Here is a 24,684-nt window from a genome sequence, read left to right as displayed (position 1 = left end):
CAATGATATGCTTAATGTAAAATTAGAGTGTTAAGGAAAAGGAAAATCACTGGGCAGTACATATCTCCTGAAGAAAAGAAAAGAGAATCATTGCTAAATAATCCAAGAAGGTGTCAGGAACATTGGTCTAAATATCTGTCTGGGAATTCTAGATGGGAGGATATGTGAGCAAAGCCTCTCATATCTGATGGATAGCAGTTGCTCAATAAATACATGCTTGAAGATCTGTATATGAGATCAAAGGCTTAAAATCTCAGTGCTCTTTACCTTACCCCTGGTGGGCTGATGTTACAGAGAAGTATGGTTTCAGATTGGATAGTCAGTATGAGGACCTTTACAGAACGCTTCGAGGCATTCCTCTGTGAAACGTCATGCAGAGACATCATGGATCCTTAGGTAGGAAGAGGACGTGTTGAAAATAGAAATTTTCAACATATTATTTTGGCAGTTGTGAGATTTCTTGGGTTGGGCACGTACTGGAGGCAGGATGATGAATTGGGGCAATATTACTTTGGTTGTTTGTAGCAATTATAGTGTTTATGTTGTTGGTCTACTTGCAGTGCTCTACTTCGTGAACACTTAATCTTTTTCTTCCTTCTAGTGTAGTGTAAGTCTAGTTTAGGAGTTATTTAGAGCCCTTATTTAACTATGTCAGACATAGTTTTAATAGCATGAAGTGGTGAAAAGAACAAAGGACCAGCGGTTCTGGTCTCATTTAGGCCACAACTAGCTACAGGCCTATGAGCAGGTCACTTGATGTCCCCAATTTGGAAATAAGAGTGTTGACCTGGATGAACTAAGACCTTTTCAGTTGAGCTTTCTGCAGACCAAAGAGTTAGTGAAAGTTTCCAAAATACTCCTCTTAGCACTGAGCAATGAAAATACTAAGCACATATTTTAATGCATACTAGGAAAAATACATCTTCCACTCCTAAACTTTGGTAGAATATTCTACCTTACCATAAGATAGACAGTAGGTTCATAATGATTACAACATATAGGCATTACCTTTTCTAAGAACGTGTTAAAATATAGAAGAAAGTAGAAAATTAACCCTTGTACATGAACACAGTGTGCTTATTGTATAATTTTCATGTTTTAAATAAAGCTACTTATTTGCATAATGATGCTTTGGAAAGATATATCTTAAAATAACAATGCTATTCATTGATTTGAAATTAAAACAAAAATAATGTGTAAATTAATCTGGAAAAATTGTCATGTTACTCTATAATTAGATGTATTAGTAAATGTGTGCTATCACTTATTAAGATACATTTGGCATAGAATAATATTTCAAAGTAGTGAATCTGTATTTTCTATTTCTGCTTTGAAAATGTTTATTAATTGTCATCAGTTTGTTAGCCTCTATAATACGTATACAGTTTGTATTATGGATGCTTAAAAATAAGTAGCTCTCTGATTTGTCTTCTTTGAACTGAAGTTTAAGTTTGATCCTTATAGGAAATGATATGTCGGAAACATTGTGTGCAGTGTATCAGAACACCCAGAAAAACGCTGCAGATAAGGATTTCTAATGTCATAAAACTAAACAAATTATTACAGTGTCTAGACAGAGTCCAAAGACATGGTGAATTTTTTTTTGATAAATTGATTTTATAGATCAAACAAAACATTTGATTTTTTTGAACATAATTTAATGTTCAAACCAATGAAATGATGCATGCATGAAATTTAGTTACTTGACAATATTAAAAGATAAATGATATTTTATTCCTTGGAGTACTTTCCTTGAGTCAAGAAATACTTATAAGACTTAGAAAATTATTTTTGATCATCTGGCCTAAGTAGCACTGGCATCGTTATCATCTGGGTGCTCGGCAAAAATGCAGGTTCTTGAGTTTTCTGCATCCATAACAGATCTCTGGCCATACCTCTGAAATCTGGATTTTAAACAGGTTTCTGGGGAATTGTTTTTGTGCATACTGAATGTAAGAATTACTTTTCTAAATCTTCTTATCTTCATGCTGGAAATCTTTACATGTCATTTGATGCTGGGTATTGGATCCTGAATTTGAAAGTTGAAGAACAAGACTCTGCTTGGGAATCCAGAAAGAACTTGAAATACCCAATGATTTTATTATCTATAAATAGACTTTTCTATCAGTTTCTGTTTGAAATTGAGAACGATAATAAAATATGTTTTTCGATTGTTAATGCTATATACATTAGTTTATATAAAACAAAGTATTAGATATTGGAAACTTTTTCTTTTGTATTACTTTCAGAACACAGATTTTTCCAGAAGAAATTTTCCCATAAGTTGGACTTATATTCATTTTATTTCCTCCATAGAATCACCAAGTTCAACCAAATTCTACGATATTCATGATCTTTTTAATGTTACATAAAGAATTCCAAGTATGCTTTCATTAATTTTTAAGCAACCATAGCATCTACTGACAATACTGATGTTTAGGTTAAGATTGCTACAGGAAATTCTTGAGATTACTATCCTTTACCTGTAGATGTAGCCTTTCCACTTGCCTTTAATTAAAATAACCCTTTCTCCTCCATTCCCAAATGTGTTTATTACAAATAAAAATCCTGAATTCACAAATGAGAATGATCTCCAATTTGAAGCTAGTAATTGACATTTATCTCTTTGGTGACAGGAAACATATTTTATTATCTAAGTGTTTCTTATGACTGGAAGAGTTTTTGCATATAGTGGATTTTCAGTGATAAGTAAGTCAATTAATGCTAGTCAAGTTTTATTGGCCTGTGTGGTATTGAAAGAGGAGAAAATAATACTTAGGAATTTGGATAGCTTCATGAGAACTACGTCTCTCTTGAATCAGAATTTTACACTTGGGCATCAATGATTTATTGCCTTCTTCAATGGCTTAATTCAACGATCATCTTTTGCTCATATCAACACAATAGTCTATAAATATTGAAAGCTAAGTTGATGTTCAATTCCTGACAACAAAATCTTCTCATTCATTAGCACTCTATTTGCACCAGAAGGCTTATAAAATTAGTAGAAAAATGCCAGTGTTTTTCATTTAAATTCCTTTATTCTTTCTATTGGTCTCTGGAGGTTGCACTACTTAGATTTTGGGCAGCATCCTTTACTATATTAAATTTGGGGTTTCAGAAAAGGAAGGACCTCTCCCATTTTAGCAGTCAGATCTCATCATGCAGTCTTGTAATGATGATGAGTTCCTAAGTCATGAGTTTTCTCCCACCATCATGTTCCCCTTTGCCATTTTCAGAATGTATTGGTGACTGTTAGAAAAGTTTAAAGCTTCCTGTCCAGCAATATCTTTAATCCCTTGGGGTTACTCAAAGTCTTAAGACTGATGGATCTGACTGTGGTAAAGTCTAATAAGAATTGCTCTGACAACCAAGATGATTCATGGGAGGAGAGTTTACTTACTTTTTTTATATGTCTTGTCTCTCTTCTTCTTGACCCGACAGCTCCCCCAACGGTTCGTATTGTGCATTCAGGCTTGGCCTGTAACATTGAGGAGGAGCGCTACTCCGAAAGGGTCTATACTATACGGGAAGGAGAAACCCTAGAACTGACCTGTCTGGTCACAGGACATCCACGTCCACAGGTGAGTCCCGAACCGTGACAGTGGGGGAAACTCTCATTGACCTTTCTTGCAAGTCAAAAATGTACATATTTCAGGAGATTTAGCTAAAACAATTGTGTGTGTGTGTGAGAGAGAGAGACATTGAAGTCACTGTGTGTCTGCAGTGCAGGATAAGGGTGGTGATTGCTGAACATTCACAGTTGAAATACTCACTTGGATAAGATGAAGAAAGAATTTTTTTGTTTTGGTATTGTGAGAAATTTGGGAGACACTTCTAAGGAAGCTGTTAAAAAGACAACTACAAAAATATCTCAGTAAGATAACAATTCATATGGCAATGAGTTTATTTTAGAATGTGGAGCATGATTTCATGATGACATAATTGCAGCTGAGGAAGCATTTGTTCTGAAGAATGTGGTGCACGAGGTCACATGCACTTTCCTTACTCCTCATCATTATATTCATAGAAAACTTTGAAAAACAAATGTTTGCAGGTGTATGCATTCAGGCTTTCAGAGTCATCTGCTACAGCTTTCATAAACTACTTTAATAGCAGGAACAGAAATTGAGACTTTCAAAGGGCACTAAAATTATAAATAATGAGCAAAGCAAAAATTTGTAGGAGTGAAAGAAAGGGTTAGGCAGAAGGTAATATAGTTAGGCTGTGTATTCATGATGTAAAAATTTAATCCAGATTCAATACAGAATATTCAGGATGTTTTAGTCAGTAATTGCCGATTCTTATTGTCATATATTTAACCTGCCTGGTTCAAAATCTGCACTGGCAATCAATACGGACACTATGATGGAAGAGAGATCTCATTTGGTGGCAAAGTTGCATATTTTAAGTATTAGTGTTACAGGAAAAAAATCCATCTAACACCACTACAGAGGAGAAAGTAAGGGGCAGTGTGGATATTTTATGAACTCATCATATTAACCTTCTCTTTTGCTCCTACCAACCATAACGCTTAATACGCAAAGATGTTTGACCTTACCATTGTGACCTGAAGAACAAATAAAAATAAGCAAATGAACTTCATAGAATGAAGCAATAGATGGATAAATAAGACCATGACTAAAACTAAAACGGTAAAATATAAAACTTAATGCTACTCTGTTGGTAAAATGAAAGACAGTAAAAAGTAATCTAGAAAATAATTAAACCTAATTGTTATTAAATTTTAAAAATAATATTAAAATTAAAATTCACAATGGCTAAAGTGATAAATTATAATACTTGCTTTTAACTGAAAATTGATTAAAGAATGAAATTACATTAATAAATTTGAGTTCTATACAATTTGACCTATTACGATTAGACTTCATGGAAAACAATGATTGCAAAACTATACATACAAGGACAAAAATGATAGTTATTAAAATTGGATATAGAAAATATATGTCAGACCTTTATATTTTAAAATTCATATAGAAACAATGGACTTCAATAAAATAATTTTGCTAAAATTTAAAAAATGATGACATTAACTCAAGAATACTATCTCACAGAAAATTTAGTGCTGTTATAATTTGATTATAGTTTTTGTATTTGTATACATAGAATAACAATTCCAAAATCAAAAAGTTGGGATCAAAATATGAATGTCCAAATCTAAAAGAAAACACAAATTGTCAAATGAGAGGCAGTTTGTGGCAAGAGAAGACTCTTTAATTCTTCCATCATTCCCACACCGAACCCACCAAATTCAGCACCTTCTAAACTACAAATTACACTTAAAAATGCAACTTTCTATCTTTTTAAAAAGTCATCCCTGCTGTCTGCTCCCTCATCTCCATCCTTAGGTTCCCTTAGTATTAGGAATTTCTTATTTTCTTCATACATTTTGTCTGCAATGATTCACAATCTGGAGTATAATCTGTGATGTCTGGCCAATCCAAAATAATTCTGTAACAAAGAAGTAGATTATTGCCTTATGTGTTTTTTTTTTTCCTAAGCAGTTCCATTGCTGGAACCATTTCAGTGTTTTCTGACCCTAGGAAAAAGTTGTCTCAGTATTGTTATTTCTTCATTCCTAGAAGTAATTTAGGCATTCACAGGTGACACAGTTTCAGTTTATATCACCCGCTTGAAAAATTAACCAGGCCTCTTTTTTGTCAACAAACTGTATAAGGAAAGCTGACAGAACAGCTGGGCATCGACATCCTGGCCAAACGCTAAAGGGCATGCTGATAGCAGCTGGTCCTGAGGATGGTTTTTCTTGGCTGAGCCCATGAAGCTGGAACGACCTCTTGGCTGTCTTGGCTCATCTGAATGTGATAGGTTGGGAATGCACTGGAAGAGTGAGGTACTCCACTCTTCAGGAGATTCCTTAATCTGTTGTCTATTCCTGTTGGCAGTGAGAGTCATAAAAGTCCCCATTTCCAGAAGTGTTCAAAGGCAGCATTTTTTTTCTAGATTAAAAAAAATTCTCTTCAAAAATATATCATCTGGCAATATGGAATGGCCTGAAGATATTACTGTATGCAAGGGAAATAAACGAAGGAGAGGAAGGTACAGAGGAAGGTACTAGTAGTTAATAGTATGGCACTGGGACCACACTACCTGGGTATGACCCTGGATCCACTGTGACTGCCCGCCTGAGTGTGGGAAAGTTCCTTGACCTCTCTTTTCTCTATGCCTCAGGTGTCTTACCTGTATACAAAGGATGATGGTAAACATCATACCTATATCATAGAATCCTTTTGAAAGTTAAATGGGTATTGTAAATATATATGTACATATATATGTAGTTGGTATGTAAATAAGCATTATATTGATATGTAATAAAATATATGCTGGGCTTTTATTCATTGTCTTAAAGCAATTTATGATTAGACTTTAAAGTCTAGAGTTGAATATGTAAGTATGAAAATAAGTAGATTTATAAAGTGGTTCTTAGCATTCCTGTGGCCTACTTTAAATTAGACCCATTTAAATAAATTTCAATATTTTTTGTGTTTTAATACTCCACAGAGCTTTTACATTTCTGTTAATTACCTTTGCTTAGCTTGCAAGGACTAGGCCTATGTTCAGACTACTTCATTTAATGAAGGTTTATTATAACATATATGAAGAAGTAAGAAAGCAGGGGGAGGCAACAATTTGTTAGTAAATCTCTAAACCTAATATTACCTCTACATGTCCATAATTTCAAGATTCAGCTACCCACTCTCTTTCTCTTTCTTCTTTTCTTTTTTCCTCCATCACTCCCTTTCTCTTTTCTTTTCTTCCTTCTTTCCTTCCTCTCTTCTCTCTCAATATTATCACATCAATAACAAATGAATTCTTAATATAGCTCTCTTATAAGTGACTTAAACAATGAGATATTTAACAAAATGTTCCCTGTCACTGTCCCACTCACCTCTCAGAGGTTTATGTTAAATAGTTTGATGTGTCATTTTGCAGTCCTTGTTAGGTGCATTCCCATAAATATGATTATATATGTTAATGTTTTAGTTTCATTTTTAAATTAGGTAATGAAAAGTATTATTCGGTGGCTAGAATTTTTCACTTGTCCATGTGTCCAAATCACCAACTATAGATCCAGCTTAGTGGTTCTCAAGGTGTGGTCCCTGAAGAGAATGTGTTAGAAAGGAAAGTTCTTGTGCCCATCACATCAGGAAATCCTGTGTTGGGGCCAGTGATCTGTCTTGTCACCAGTACTCTGGGTAATCCTGATGTACCCTGAAATTTGAGAACCACTGACTTAGATCACTATTTTCACAGAGGCTGAATTATACTTTGTATGGATGCACTAAATTCTACTGTATAGATGCACTAGATACATGGAATTGCCGCTATTTTGTTTAAAATTGAATTACTTAGAGATTTTTACTATTACGAATAATAACTTAGTGAGCATTTCCGGTATGTGTATGTGTTTATGCACGTCTTGATTACATGTCTGCCAGTGTCATCGTAGGATAGTTTCCTTCTCCAAAATGGCATTTATCCAAAGTTGAAAGTGACTTTACCTTAATTCCTTAGCACAAGTGAATCTTTAAAATTTTTGCTAATTTGATGTGAGGAAGTAAATTATACTACAGTGAAGTTTCAATTTGCATTTTCGTAATTACCAGTCAATTTGAACATTTTCCCACCCATGTATCAATCATTTGTTCATCTCCTTTGTCTGTTGATTGTTGTTATCTACCTTCTTTATTTTCTTATGGGTTAGCTGTTTGTCTTCCTACAGACCCGTAGGGACTTTTTATATCCTATAAAAATAAATTCAGTATCTGAAAATTATGTTGCAAATTTTATCTACCAGGATGTGTCTTTTAATATTGCTTATGCGACTTTTACTTGGATAATTTTGTTTTTAAAAGATGAATCATTTTAATCTTTTCAATTTTGGCTTCTGAATTTTATACCTACTTTCATAAGATCCCTTTCATGTCCATGTATCTTACCTTGTTTGCTTCTTTTCTAACAGCTTATATAGTTGCTAATGTATTTAATGATTTAATCATTAGGGAATGTGTTGTCCATGGTACAAAGTATTAGTCTAGTGTTTTCTCTCTTTTTTCTTCTTCTTTCCCTCTGCCTTAATCCAGACAGGAGAGTCAGAATTCCACCCTACAGCTTTAAAATGCTATTTTTTTCTCTTTTTATGAAAATTGAGATATAATTGACCTATAACATTATATTAGGTTCAGGTGTACAAGAGAAATAATCACCACAGTTAAGTCTAGTTAACATCTGTCACCGTATGTGGTTACAATTTTTTTTCTCTCGTAATGAGCACTGTTAACATTTTAATTATTATATAGTGTGTAACATTAAAGCATTTTTAAAAGTTCTTAAAAATGCTATTTTCACCACTAATAAAATTTAATTATTCTTTTTTTAATGTTTATTCATTTTGATAGATAGAAAGTGCATGAGCAGGAGAGAGGCAGAAAGGGAGGGGAGAGACAGAATTCCAAGCAAGCTCTGTGCTGTCAGCCAGAGTTTGACGTGGGGCTTGATCTCACAAACTTTGAGATCACAACCTGAGTGAAAATCAAGAGTCAAATGCTTAACTGAGCCATTCAGATGCCCCAAAATTGAATTATTCTGTTCTACCATTCTACTTATCCCTTCTCCTACCATGCTGTGCTATTTTAATTTCAATGGCTTTATATTACACTTAGCTATAGAGGAAAGCAAGTCACTCCTTTTTGTTGTGCTTCTGTATTTGCTTGGTTGGCCTCAGACATTTTTTCTTCTCTTTGATATTGGAAATGAGCTCTTTATATCCCCCACCCAAATAAATACTGGAACTTTAATTGCATTGCATTTTTCTTGCTATGGGACCTTGCAATAGAAAGTATGGAAAACTTTTACAAAGAACTTCTCAGTAGGACACTTTGAATATTTCAAACTTCTCAAACAAGAAGGCAGTTTTATTGTAATGAGTATAATGTGAAGGTCTTTGAATTTATTTTAATAACAAACCTGGCTATTTATATTTGGAAGGCTTTTCTTCTCTTTTCAAAAACAAAACAAAACAAAGATGAAATGTGCATCAACCAAAAAAGCTCTGCTTTTATACCTTGGCTTTCTGGGTAAGATTTCATTTGAATATTACTTTTCATCACTAATATTTTTGAAAGCGATTCCTTAAAATATAATTATGTATATCCCAAGCACCTACCTAAGAATAATTAATATTGTTTACTAGCTTATTACAGTTCATCCTAGGCATTGTTCATTTTATTGATTAAAAAAATAAGGGTAAGGCCATTCAATTTTACAATGGGATCATATTCAGTCATTTGATTGCTATATAAATATATTCTTGACTGTCAAGACTGTTGCTGAGTTATTGATGTTTTTATCCTTGTTAATTCTGTATGCAGATTTCAAAGTGATAAATTTTCCATAATGAATATATTAGCAAGCCTTGGTAACAGGTTTTTCAGTTTTAAACCATTAGTGCTATCTGTGTGTTCTCCTTTGCAAATATTTTGTACATCTTGGTTCACATTTCCATATGTTTTTTCTTCTGATTCAGTCTGTTAAATTTCTTACAATAAAATTAATGCATGCACATGAACAATAGAGGTCTTAGATTGTTGGATTTATGTCCAATTAAATAGGCAGAATTGGAATCTGTTATCTAATCAGAGATCATCAAATGTGGCATCTCTTCCTTATCATGGTTTATAGAATTCCAAAAAATGTTCTTTTATCATCTGTGATAAATCTATCTAGGCTGGATCTCTCTGCTTCATCATATAAGAGACTCTCCAACTAAAACGGCTAATATTTTTTCAATGAATATTTGGATAGGATGTAGGAAAGACTTTAGTATATGTCATATTTAAAAATATATTAATCACAAATTCCATATCAATAGCTACCTTCACAGTCTGTCCTCCCTAACACATACATGCACACCTAGTGTCTTCTCCTGGATATACTCCTTTAAGTTAATTTTTACATGGGTAAATGCACTTACCATAGCTCATTTAGGAGGAAGGATTTACAGTCTTTCTGAAGGTTGATGTCATACCTTCAAATAGTTTTGTTTCTATTGATTTTTATACACAATGTGGAAAGTATTTTTTGGTTCAACACTTTTCTCCAAAACTGCTGATACTTTTTACTCCCAGTATATCAGCATTGACCAAAGAGTTTCTTAAAAAACATTTAGTGGATTCTCTATTTCATGAATAGAGAGTCTGTTTTGCTCCTTAGGAGATTTGAATGTGTTTATAGGTATTTCAGATTTCATCTTTTGTTTAATTCCATGGACAGTCTTTATGCTTATAAGAAACACTGATCATCCATTCCAGAAAACTGCTCAAAAAATGTTAATCTACTTAATGAAGGCTCAGGGAGGTGGAAATGTTAGCATAGACTTATTAAGAAACTTGTTTTTAGAGAGTTCCTAAGGGATACTTCTGTTACTATGAGGAATGCACTGGTCAGATGGGCACTGGCATCTTTGAGAAGCTCATGGGTGACTGTCCTTGGGAGACCAGGGTTTCAGTAGGGGATGCTGCCATAGAAGTAGAATCTCTAAAATCACCAGGATGATAGGATTCAAAAATGGCAGAGTTTGGGTTGTCACACTTAACCAACAGATTCAATGTGGATATAAATAGTGTAATGAGCAGCAAGGTTGGAGTAGCAAGCATGTTGCCTTTACCTGTAGGGCTTTGTTGATGAATGATAGATTATAGTGTGTTTAGCGGTAATATATAGGGGTAGCTGACTAGAGTGGTTCTTGACTCATATAAACAGACAAACAGAGGTAACGAGGTAAGGAGGAGGTTGATTTCCACTCTACAAAAAATCACAGTCACACAATTTCCAAATCTAAACTTGTTCACAGAGCCAACACTCATTGTTGGAAAAGGAAGCCAGATTTCTTTTTTTTTTTTTAATTTTTTTTATTAGTTTTCTTGGAAGCCAGATTTCTTTGAGGAAAGACCTGCAAATAGCACTACAAACTCACACCAAAAATAGTAGCTGAGTCCTTCCCCAAGGGGATTTGTGGCCATTTGTCATAGTAATTTACCTTGGAGAAAGAAAAATATCAAGCCTTTTTGAAGGCTCTTCAAGGTACAGAGATTGAGTTGACACAGAAATCAATGGATTTGTAATACTGACATAGAGTGGAGGTTTATGAAGCAAGATGATCAATGGGGTCCTGGCCCAGAGAAGTGGGTTTATGGTCATCTCTCCAGACTCCCAAAAGTGTAATTGGGAGGGACATACTTAGCAGCTGGCAGGATCCCCACATTTGTTACCTGACATGTGGAGTAAGTCAGAGTCATTATGGTAGGAAGGTGGAGTCCTGTAAAATTGTCCCTCCCAAACCAAAATATTAAATCAGAAGTAGTACTGCATCCCAGAAGAATTTTCAGAGATTAGGCACTACAGTCAAAGCTTGGACAGTAAAGGAGCGGTAGTCTCTATCATGTTCCAATTTATTTCACATACAAGATACCTAAAAAGCCTGGTAGATTATGGCAGATGATGATAGACTGTGGTAGACAATCAAATCAACACTGCTGCTGTGCTACATGTCATGTCTCCATTGGAGCAGATTTGCCAGTATACAGGTAGTCATCTGACAAACGGATGCTTTTCAATTGTCACCAAGAAGATTTTAAAGTTTCCTTTCATGTGGGATGGACAGCAATGCACATGTACTACTGTGCCCTGGGTCAGGATTCACTCTCTGACTCTCTATAACATTATAGTGCACAGGGAACTTGATTGTCTCAGTGATCTACAGAACATTATATTGATTACATCATGTCATCTTGAACTTCCGAAAAGGAAGTAATAGGTACCATGGATGCCATAGTAAGATAGAAATGTGGCAGAAGGTAAGAAATAAAGTACCCTGAATTTTACTGGTCTGTTCAAATGGTAAAGGCTTTTGGAGTCCAATGAGGCATGCTAGGGCTATTCCATCTAAGGTTATAAAAATGTTGTTGCTTATCACAGCATACCACGAAGAAAGAAGTCCAGCATATGGTAGGCTTTTTTGGATTTTAAAGCCTGTGTATATTACACTTAGAAATATTGCCTTATTGGAAAACTTTTAAAATTCTCAGTTTTGGAGCAAGAGAGGGCTCTGCAGCAAGTCCAGTTGCAGTGAAAACTGCCTTGCTGCTCAGGCAGTGCAATCCGGAAGGCTTGCTGTTGGTTGACTATGCTGCGTGGATTCTTTGTTAGTTCCTAAGAAGAGGGTCACAGCACAAAACTTGAGATTCTGGAACTAGACTAAACTTTGTCAGGCAGAGTACTAATTGCTGTTTGCAAAGAAGCTCTTTGGTCCATAGGGAGTAGATTCCAATTGATACATGCCCCCTTGGTCAGGCAATTCTGCGACACATTCTACATGACTCCTCAGAGGATCCCAGTAGAATGGAGCCCCAGTTACTCTCAGCAATGACAGCACAATAACAGTTTGTTGTATGGTTTTCCCTCTTTCTCTTTGTCATATTCACAATCTCCTGTTTCCCCAGGATTGGTTACAAAAAACATACTTATTTTTGTATCTCTTATCTCAGTCTTTATTTCCCCATGGCAATTCTATAAGACAGTACCTATTTCCTGGACTCAAACATAATGAGGAGTATATTTACACAACTAACCCTAGATTCTTCTTCCTGGTTGCTGACCTTGTGTTGCTTAATTGTGATTCAGAATTATCATACTACTTTTTCTGAAGACTTGTAAAAGGAAAGCCACAAGTCATTAGTAAAGGTATGATATTCCGTCAAATTTTATTTGTCTTAAGAGTTTTATTAACATGAATAGCATGGGTGTCGACTATATTTTCAAATTTATTCTAATATTTAAAAAAATATTTCTTCTATTTGAATTACTTCTAAGCAGTGAAAGTTTGCAAGTTAATGCACAAGGAATTGCATGTGATGGGGATTGACTGTAAATACAGACTAAGGATTTGTTTGGTTATGACAGCTTTACCTTTCATGGCCAAAATTTGATCCTCAGAGAGATCAGAAAATGATTTCTCAGGCAGAATCAAAATTTTAGGTATACAAACCATGTGGAAGTTTTAACTTAGAAATCTTACTTTGAGATCTATATATTTTAATGAAAAATATTATAAGTAGAAGTGATAATATCATAATCATTACTTTATTACAGCACTTGACATAAAGTAAGTATTTTAAGATTATTAGGGCATTTCCAGGAGATAGAAGGAAATCCATACTTCCTATTAACGTGTAATTAAGAATCTATTGGTTGTGTTCATGGTTAAAATGTATAATTTAAAACATGTTTATTTATTTATTTTGAAAAAGAGAGAGAGAACATGAGCAGGGGAGAGGCAGAGGGAGGGAGGGAGGGAGAGGGAGAGAGAGAGAGAGAGAGAGAGAGAGAGAGAGAGAATCCCAAGCTGACTGTGCTCTGTCAGTGTGGAGCCCCACATTAGGGTTGATCCCACAAACCATGAGATCATGACCTGAGCCAAAATCAAGAGTTGGACACTCAACTGACAGAGCCATCCAGATGCCCCTAAAATGTATCATTTTAGGGTAGACAATTGCGGTTCTCTTAATAAGGAAGTTATGAATAATTACATAGACATTGATGAATTGGATTCTGTATTTTTATTATTAGAATAATACTCCTATTGACATGTTTTCAGATATGTCTTATTTAAATGGGGCAATTTCCAAGTGGTAGATATCCCACAATAGTTTTTTCCCTTCAGATTTAAAAATTTTTTTCATAGTAGTTATTGAGCTGTCAACAAATCTAAATTCAGTAACATTAACGTAGTATGAAGTGAATTTTTTCATGGTGGAATGTCAATTGAATTAATTGATTTAATTTTGAGTCTATATTACATATATGCTGCCATTTTGTATATATGTATAGACAAAAATAGATATATATACACACATACACACTTACTACATATATGTATGTATGTACATATATAAACAGATAAAGATAAGTCCACAAAGTGTGAGTCATTTGGGCATATTCAACATGTCATAAATGATCATTTATAGTTATATCCATCCCTACTATTTATAAAAGGCAACATGAAATATATAGTAGTTGTCTACATGTGATCCTATTGAGTGAAATTTATTCTCTGCACTTATAGCTAGGACATCAAAGATACCAATTAAATGAATTGGATTTACTTAAATTTTTAAACTCCAATCTAATGGAACATTCCTTAAATTGACTTTAAAACATTGAGGTTTCAAATTTAGGTTTAATAATTTCAATTATAATAATAGAAAGTACTACTGATCTACCTCTATGCTAAAGAATATCCTGTCAGTGGTAATTAATAATCTATATCAGTGCTGGTTGTAAACATGACATATTTATTCTGAATTAGACTCCTCGTGGTCTTTTCCTGAAATGCTCAGAGATATTTCCAAAAACTCAATAAAGATTAAAAACCTTTCTGGGATCTACAAAAGTTAACTTAAACTACACCAAAGAAAGTGCTTGTAAAATGTGAGTATTTTCAGGACTGAAAAATGAGAAAACATTTATTAGGAATGACTCAATCAATTCTTTTTTGTTTGTTTATTTGTTTTTTTAGGAATTATTAATCTTTTATTCTGATTTTCTCTTAGTGCCAAAGTCTTAACAAAACCTAAAAATAACATTTATTTTCCTGACAGTTTTATCTTTTTCCATCAGCAAACATTGATTTCTTCCTTTTTCTGCTTATTATGGTACATGAGGAAACATTATCCCATACAACCTGGCCTCCTCTTGTTTTCTTACTTGCCTTTGGCAGAAATCATTAAATGATGTTGGATAAGCTTGAGCAGAGCAAAATCCGTAGTTAATTAGTGTCTTTTCTGTTGGCTGTCATTGAAATTCTGTATGTTAAAATTAACTTTTAGGCATCCAGGTGTGGTATAGTATCAAATCTAAGTGATCCTTTGTATTGATACCATGTATAATTAGAACAACTGATCATTTTGAATAACTTCACCATGCCATCAACAAGATGGATTATAGCCAACCATTTGGCTGTGTTATATAAAATTCATGTAAAGATTTTATGACATATATAAATTCTACATTGGCTAATGCCCAATATTAGTTTTAAAGGGTCCCTAATTCCAAAATTGTACACATGCCTGAATTGCATGATTATAAATCTTATTAGATTTCTAGGGCTGCCATAACAAAGTACCACAAAGTAACAGAAACAACAGAAATGTATTGTCTCACAGTTTTGAAGGCTAGAATTCTAAAAGCAAAGTGTCAGCAAGGCCATACTCCCTCTGAGATGAGATTCTGGGTAGAATCCTTCCTTGCCTCTTTTAGCTTCTGGTGGTGGCCATTGTGTTCCTGGCCTTCACTTGCATCATTCCAACCTGTGCTTCTGTCAGTGTGTGTGTGTGTGTGTGTGTGTGTGTGTGTGTGTGTGTGTGTGTGTGTGTGTGTGTCTTCCAATGATATTTTCCCTCTTCTGATAAAAACACTAGTCTCATTGGATCACGGGTTCACTCTAGTGTAACCTTATCTTAACTAATCACATCTGCAACAACCCTATTTACAAATAAGGTTACATTCTGAGATACTGGGTGTTAAGAATTCCATTTATCTTTTTGGAGCACACAGTTCAACTCATAACATATATTATCTGTTCTTATAAATGAGAGAGTTCATACCATCACTGGACATGTCCTGGCTGGGGCTGCCGTTAAAGAGCACATCATATATATATATATAGAGAGAGAGAGAGAGAGAGTATATATACATATATATATATAGAGAGAGAGACTGCTGTGTACCATTAATCTTGAAGAACATTTCAGTGATTTGCCTACAGATTTTTTATTTGTTGTCCCTTCCATCCACTTGTCTGTACCTTTGCCCCTTGGTTAATTGAATAAGTGGCTTATTTGTCAAATCATTTTGAAAGCCTCTCTTGGTCAAAGAGGCTTGCTTAAGTGCCATTTCTATGTGGTCCCAGAATACCTCGCCATTTCTTACTATAATAAATGTATCCTAGGATGTTGCTTTGGGCAGTGAGTGAGATTTTAGGCTCTGGACTCAAACTGCATGGTTTTAAATTGAATGCCACTCTCTCTACCTTCTAGCCATGTGAATGTAGGCAATTTATTTAAACCCTCTTTCACTTACTTTCCTCATGTATAAAATGACAATGGTAGTAGTGATTATATAGTAAGCTTCTTTAAGGATCAAATAAAATAGCAGAAGGCAAGAGTTGAAAAATCTTGAATAGTGATAATGATGATAGAAATTAAAATGGAACAATCATATTGTTTTCCACTTAGTGGATTCCTAAAAATGAAGGAATGGGTCTTGCCTTCACATTTTCTATCACGTTAGAGTGAACCTATGTTACGATTTGCCTGGGATGCTGCTAGTTTATGGCTATTGTTTTGGTACAATTATTAACGTCATCCTCTCTCAGTCGCCAAAAGTGTCTTGTTGTGGAGAATAAAATATATGGGAAAATAAACATAAAAGCTTTACACATAGAGGGTCTCAATTATTTACCAAATGAGTGAATGTAACAGGCATTTTCATTTTAGGCTAATTTTTCAATATTTTAATTAATTCCATTACCTTCAAAAAATACTAAGTTGTGTTGGCTTGTGCCTATGCCATTTACCTCTTAGAAATAAGCATTTAAAAAAACCTTCAGATTCACTTACATAGGCACTGTTGGAAGCCCTATACCTCAGTTCCTGCAGGAATGCATTAAATGTTCCCTTGGTGGTCTCGAAGATTTAATGTGTGTTCTTATTTTACTATCCGGCAAGGATTTAAAGACACTCGGGAAATGGGACTCAATAATATGAAGCCATTAAAGCCCTTCAGTCAGAGAAGATTCTAAACACTCCATGCCACTTTTGACAACGGTGTACATTTTTAATTATAGATGTTAGCAGTTCAACATTGGGATCTCAGTGATGGGAGCATATTCACAAAGTATCAGATCAAAACCTGGTCATTCATTGTTGGAATTTGTTGCTTAAAAACAGAATACAGAGTTGTAATCCTATGTCTAAATAAGGTACAGATGATGAAATCTTGTTCTTACCTGAAAAGAGGGGGGAAAACACCAGTATCAAGAGAAAGTAGAACAGAGTTTGAAAAAGTATATGCCAAGACATGTTCATGTTGCCAACAAGTCATAGTTAATTTTGCTAGAAGCATTTGAAAGAATATAGCTTCTATTGTTCATGGGGGTCAAAACAGAAAGCCCAGGAGGAAAGTTAGTTACCTTATAAGCACAAGGAATTTCGATGCATGAAATAAGATGAGTGATCTAGAGGTATTTTTTTTCTCATATATCTTTGGATCCCCTGCCTGGAGACCAGTTAACTTCCTTGGCCAATATGTTGGTTAACCAAAGTGGTCCAGTACTGTGATGATATCCTCTAACATTATGTTTATCAGTCTGAATATTGCTAAGTATTCTAGACCAGCTCCTAGTGATATGTTTACAGATTAAACTGAAAACTACATTTAGTTTGTTATTAGACATACACATAATCTAAGTCTATAACTGCTCTCCTAACCATTTGTCTGTTTGAGACTTTTATTCCTTCTGACTGTTCTTTTGACAGTCACAATGAGTCACACACTTGGCTTATGTCTACTTAATGGGGCTATCTAGTATAATTTACCAAAAAAAGTACAAACCAGAATTTTTATTGGTTTATATGATTTTATAATGAATTTGTGTGTGTGTGTGTGTGTGTGTGCGCGCGCGCGCCCGTGTGCGTTTGTCCATGGACACACACTTCATACTTCTTGAACACATGGTTATAGTTCCTTTATAGTTCCTAGTGGGTTCTTATGTCATATGGTAATCACTTAGGGTTGGACAGGGAAAGTACAAACAATTCTGATTATTTAAAACTCTGAGTTTACAACTGAAGAAGTGTAATGTAGGAAATGAGTTACATTGGGGATAGAAGAGGCTGAGAAGAGGGAGAAATACTTGGCTTTTCTTTTTCTTCTGTCATTTGGTCTCAGTCCATTGGTTGAAACCAGTGAGAGTCTGGGTAGCATAATCTACAAGTGTTTAGTCCCTCCCAATGATACAGAGTAGAGCAGAGGAAGGTTTAAAAGTTTAAAACATGGATTTGTGATCATACTGGCTACAACCAGCCCTCATAGCAATGCAGAGAAGTACCACCTGGGAAATGCAGGCTTTCTTTCTAGGTAGTTATCCACAAAGGGGCATTTTATCTTGGTAAATAAGGCCACTCAGTTTCTAATACTCATTTTGTAGGTTCATAAGCCTGGTTTTGTTAGTATAGTGAAAGCAGATTAGGGATGAGTATGCATTTTCTAAACTCATAAAGACTCATACATGTACAAACAATGCAAAAATCAAGTTAGGCATTTGTAATGAGAAATGCAATTACAGATCATAGCACATCGTCCCACTTGTCAATCAGTGTATATAAGCTACAGATAAAGCCAAATTACGATCAAAGGCCCATTTTTAAACTTGCAATGGCAAATTGATTGGACATTGCTCCTTCTATCAGGTTCACTCTCCCATTAGGCAAGCCAATCAACAAGATAAACAAAAACATGTTGGTAAGCAAGGACTTTCAACTGAGGTAGCTCAGGCCATCTCATCTGTTATGGAGTACAAAACCATAAGGCTTGAATCCAATAGTAAAGATTTCCTTTTTTGGACAGTTTCTGAGTAGATAATACTTGCCAGTTTGTCTTCCTAAATGCTTATTTCTCCATTCCTGAGGCTGACCAATTGTTATTTTGATTGGCACATTCTTTTTTAGGTATATTAATATTAATACATTCAATCACATTATAGTCAATTCCCAAGGATGTGTTAACAATTTGCCTTCATTATGCTGACTTTGCATATCTCTATTCTGAAATGCTATGCTTAATTAATTATAACTGCATTCTCCAAGGACAGTCTTAGTTCCTATGGGTGCACCTTATTGTATTAGAATCCTAAAACTCTGACAAAATTTGAATATATTTTTTTCCTTTCTGCTACAGTTGACACATGTGCAGGCTGAGTCTGGAGAAATTAAGTGACTAAGTCTAGGCCACCCAGATTTTTGGGGACAGAGACTAGATTATGAGGTAGCTGCCAGATTGCCAACTTCATACTCCTTACACTCTGCCTGTGTTTTGAAACATTTGTATTCATTCTCTCCCCTTTTCAGAAATTGCACACTTTTTAGCATGGTAGCCTGAAAATGATCTTACTTGATCATTACTTTGATCAGATTTTATTATTGGTACTCATTACAGGCATAGCCCATCGAACTTAAATTGTGAGTCCTGAAACAATTGCATCAACATCACCTGGGAACTTGTTAGAAATGCAAATTCTTGAGTCCCAAACCAGATTTACTGAATAAGAAACTCCTGGGGGTGGGGCACAGTAATATATATTTTAATAAGTCTTTGGATGATCTGATGCATTTTAAAGTTTGAAGGTCATTCATTTAGTGGATTTACATAGAATATCCCCAGAAATGCTCATATGTGTTACCAAAATATCCCTTAGACTGCAGGTGTATGCAGGTCCTAGATATTTACTTACCTTGTAAGAGTCATAGGTCACTGCCTACATTTTTTTCGTTTACATAGACATAGCATTCTCCAGCAGTCAGGGACAGCCAGTCTGTTTTTGGACCAACGCTTTCACAGAAGTCCTCCTACTCAGCACACTTACTGGTACTTTGGAGGCAATTCTCTTTCAGAGTACAGTTAATGCAGGATGTCACTTAATAGATTGTTTCAGACTACTTCCTTGGACGTAGCAGAATGTAGTGGTTCATTAGAGGCTGTAGAGAAAGATAGATTTAGGTTCTAGTTTTGACTTTGCCTCTTAAAAGGTTTATATGAAGATTAAAATACATAATGTGTGTATAATGCCTGGCAAATGTGAGGCACTAATGTAGATGCTAATGGCATTACTCCCAGTATTACTAATACTATACAGAGTGCATATTGCTACCTAAAATTGCTCTTTGATATCTATGCCCACTTTTCCAGCTGAATCACAGACATATTTTTTTTCTCATGGCCCCCATACATTTATTATGATCTAAATAAAAATATCAATAAGATTATTTTTTAATTAGGCTTATTTTAAAATTTATGTGGAAATAAATAAGAAAGCAAAAATAACTAAACATTTTTTTAAAAAGAAAGTTAACTTGGGAGGATTTACCCTACCAAATTTTAAAACCATCTAGATAATTATGATTAAATACCATATAAATACCATGTAGAAGATAATAATTTAAATAACCTGGTATTGTTGCGTGAATAGGTAGGCCCATAAGCAGATAATGAAGCTCTGGGAAAGAACCATATATACTAACAAACAGTACAAAATAAAGGTACTGTTTAAAATCGTTAGAGAAAAGATACATTTTTTAATAAGTAGTTTTGGCACAAAATGCTATCTTTCTGAAAGAAAATACATTGAATCTTTACCTCAAATTTCACACTATTTGATAAAATAGGATACATGCATTCAGTGGAACTCTAGGCATCTGTGAAAGAAATGAGGAAGATATCCTTATGTTACAATAGAATGATCTCTGTGGTCGAGATACATCTGTTTATCAGCCATCTATCTGCATTTATGTTTATACAAGCTTTTTGATATTTTTAGAAATAAGTAATAGAGTAAAACTAAAGAAGATTGTTACTTTTAAGAAATATAAGGGAACAAGAATGAAGGGACAGAGATTAAGCCAAATATCTTTAAATGTGTCTTAATTTAATTTAATTTAATTTAATTTAATTTTATTTTTAATTAAATTGTTAATTTTATAAAATTATAAGTTATTTATTTTATATTTAAATAAATTAATTATGGTTATATGATTAACATAGAGTGCTGTATTAATTTTAGGTGTACAATATAATGATTTAACAGTCCTGTACTTTAGTGTTCATCACCATAAGTGTATTCTTAATCTCCTTCACCTATTTCACCCACCTGCCCCCACCTCCCCTCTGGTAACCACTAGTTTGTTATCTATAATTAAGAGTAGGTGTTCTGGTTTATCTCTTTTTGTTTTCTTTGTTCATTTGTTTTGTTTCTTAAATTACACATATGCATGAAATCATATGGTATTTGACTTTCTCTGACTTATTTCACCTTAAACACTACCCTGTAGATCCATCCATATTGTTGTAAGTGGCAAGATCTCATTCTTTTCTATGGCTGAGTAATACTCTGTTGTGTATATATCTCTACACACACACACACACACACACACACACACACACACATATACACCACATCTTCATCTTCTTTATCCATTCATCTATAGAAGGGCACTTGGGTTGCTTCCATGTCTTGGCTGTTGTAAATAATGCTGCAATTAGTATTTTAATTTTGTTTCATTTCAAATTAATGTTTTAATTTTCTTTGGGTAGATACCTAGTAGTGGCATTACTGGATCATATGATAATTCTGTTTTTAATTTTTTGAGGAATCGCCATTCTGTTTTCCACAGTGGCTGCACCAGCTTGCATTTCGACCAACAGTGCACAAGGGTTCCTTTTTCTCCCTTTCCTTGCCAACACTTGTAAAAATACTTGTGTTTTTTTTTTTTATTTTAGCCATTCTGACAGGTGTGAGGTGATGCCTCATTGTGGTTTTGATTTGCGTTTCCCTGATGATTAGTGATATTAACAGTGAAGGAAACCATCAGCAAAACAAAGATAAACCACTGAATGGGAGAAGATTAATTTGCAAATGATGTATCAGATAAGGGGTTAATATCTAAAATATATAAAGAATTTATACAACTCAACCCCCAAAAAACAATAATCCAATTAAAAATGGGCAGGGGCACCTGGGTGGCTTAGTCAGTTAATGGTCTGACACCTGATTTCAGCTCAGGTCATGATCTCACAGTTTATGAGATCCAGCCCCTAGTCGGGCTTTGTGCTGACAGCACGGAGCCTGCTTGGGATTCTGTCTCTTTCTTCCCTGCTGGTGCACTCATGCTCTCTCTCTCTTAAAATAAATAAATAAACACTTAAAAAAAATAAAAATGAGCAGAAGATGTGAGTTGACATTTTTTTCCAAAGAAGGTTTACAGATGGTCACAAACACATGAAAAGAAGCCCAACATCACTCATCATCAGACACACGCAAATTGAAACCACAACGAGTTATTGTATGTATATTTTTTGAGTTAAGTTACATTTTGATATTAAAACCATGTATATTTATGTAACTCCAAACAAAATAAATCATTTTTAAATTCCTAAAATTTGAACACAAATGGAAACAAATTAACCAAAGTCAGTATCAAGCTGATAGAATCAGAACACAAAGATCATCTCAAGTTATTTTAAAACATGGTCTTTTGGTTATATCCTAGAGGGATATATCCTAAATGGAGGCAATGAGGGAAAAGTGCGAAACAGACTAAACTGAATTTAGTAGTTTTTCTCTTTAATTATAATACTGTTGTTATTTTTGTTATTTTGCTTTGAAGCTATTATAATGTATTATATATATATATATATATGGTAACATATTATATAATAAATTATAATATAATATAATATATAATATAATGTAATGTAATATATATAATAAGCATGGTATGCTGAATAATAGCCCCTAGGGACATCCAAGTTCTAATTTCTGGAACCTGTGAATGTTACTTCATATGGCAAAGGGAACTTTGCAGATGTGATTAAGTTAAGGGTCTTGGGATGGGAAATTACCCTGGATTATCTGGATGGGCTCTATGTAATCACAAGATTTCCTTAAAAGAGGAAAGCAGGAGGTCAAAAAATGTATGCAATTGACTTTGAAGATGGAGGAAGGTAGCCATAATCTAAATGATGTAGGCAGTTGCAGGATGCTGGGAAAAGCAACAAACAAAGAGACAAACAAAACACCAAATTCTCCTCTGTAAACTTCAAAAGAATTCAGCTTTGAGATCTCATTTTTCCCCCCTCCAGAACTGTAAGATAATAAATTTGTACGCTTTTTAGCCTCCAAGTTTATGCCATTTTGTCATAGCAACAATAGGAAAGTAATACAGCAGGCTGACACTCTCAGATAATTTAAATGAAAGTTTTGTGATTTTAATTTTAGTTGACAATATCAATATGAACTTATAATTTATTTTTCACTTTCTTAAATATGATGTCCTAGTTAAGTCTACTGAAAAGTTCTAGAAATAATGTAGTAAAGATGACCATAGTACCTGGATTTTGATCTCTAACTACAATTTTACAGTAAATGGAACCAGGTCTCCTTGGAAAAATGGTTGATTCCTGTCCTGGGGCAGGAAATATATAAGGTGAGCCTTAGATTTTTATTCTAGCCATAAAACAAGGAAACAATCAAAGATGACTGAGGTTTATTTCCAAGGAACCCAGAAGCCAACTGGAAGAGGCTTCTACCAGCCAAATAAGAAATAATGTGAATTTTAGAATGACTGTATTCATGTCAAAGAAATAAAAATCTTTGAGTGTATAAAGATGCCAACACACTAAAACAACATAAGCACAAAATGAAACAACTAAACTAACAAAAACATAATGGCCACATTTAGAATTTGATAAGACACACGTGCATTTTTCTGAAAATTGATAATGTTTGAGCATTTTTCTTTTATATAAAAACTGTATTTGAAATTAAGAAAATACTTGTTGAAGAAAATGTCTTTTTAGAGATGAATTTCAGCTAATACACTCTGTAAAAATTATAGGGTTCAAAAATTACCATTTTGAATCCTCTTCAAAAATAATGGATATAGGTAAGGATCATTTATGACTGCTAAAATCATTAGGTGTAATATGTTGAGGAAATTTAAAGTGGATGGCTCAGTATGACAATACTTGGACCCTCTGATCATTCTTTTTTTTTTTTTTTCAACGTTTATTTATTTTTGGGACAGAGACAGAGCATGAACGGGGGAGGGGCAGAGAGGGAGGGAGACACAGAATCGGAAACAGGCTCCAGGCTCTGAGCCATCAGCCCAGAGCCTGATGCGGGGCTCGAACTCACGGACCGCGAGATCGTGACCTGGCTGAAGTCGGACGCTTAACCGACTGCGCCACCCAGGCGCCCCTGATCATTCTTAATCTAACTAAAAATAGGACAACCAGATATTATACTCCTCTTGCTGAGAAGTACTAAGAAGTACACAGTGCCATCCATCCATGAATTATTCTTGCTCTTTTCCAAATAAATTTAAAAATGAACTTATAAGGGAACCTGGGTGGCTCAATTGGTTAAACATCCAACTTCCACTCAGGTCATGATCTCATGGTTTGTGAGTTGAAACCCTGTGCCAGGCTCTGCACTGGCAGTGTGGAGCCTGCTTGGAATTCTGTCTTTCCTCCCTCCCTCTCTCTCTCTCTCTCTCTCTCTCTCTCTGCCTCTCTCTGCCCCTCCCCACTCTCAAAATAAATAATAAATTAATTAAAAAAATGAAAATTAAAAACATGAACTTAACAAGAAGGAAGCTTCTAGAACTCAATAGCAGTTTCCAGAAAATACAGGGTTAGAGAACAATGCTAAATGGCACCAGGGTGCAATTACCTAAATACAGAATGTAGGAAGATGTACAGGACAAATCACCTAGTAGACAATATGAGGTGGAGGGAGAGGGGGAAATGTTACAG

The 24,684-nt window shown here is 34.5% G+C and overlaps 1 protein-coding gene across 1 annotated transcript in view; it reads left to right on the top strand.

Annotated features, from left to right (window-relative positions):
• The window catches only part of MDGA2 (MAM domain containing glycosylphosphatidylinositol anchor 2), an 859,176-nt gene that overhangs the window by 360,998 nt on the left and 473,494 nt on the right, over positions 1-24,684 (top strand). The window contains exon 2 of the mRNA XM_047864378.1: positions 3,445-3,584. Within this exon, the coding sequence (XP_047720334.1) occupies positions 3,445-3,584 (140 nt within the window). The remainder of the gene's footprint in view (positions 1-3,444; positions 3,585-24,684) is intronic.

Source organism: Prionailurus viverrinus, chromosome B3 (genome assembly GCF_022837055.1).
Source record: "Prionailurus viverrinus isolate Anna chromosome B3, UM_Priviv_1.0, whole genome shotgun sequence".
NCBI lineage: Eukaryota > Metazoa > Chordata > Mammalia > Carnivora > Felidae > Prionailurus > Prionailurus viverrinus.
This window is presented reverse-complemented; position numbering and strand designations above follow the sequence as displayed.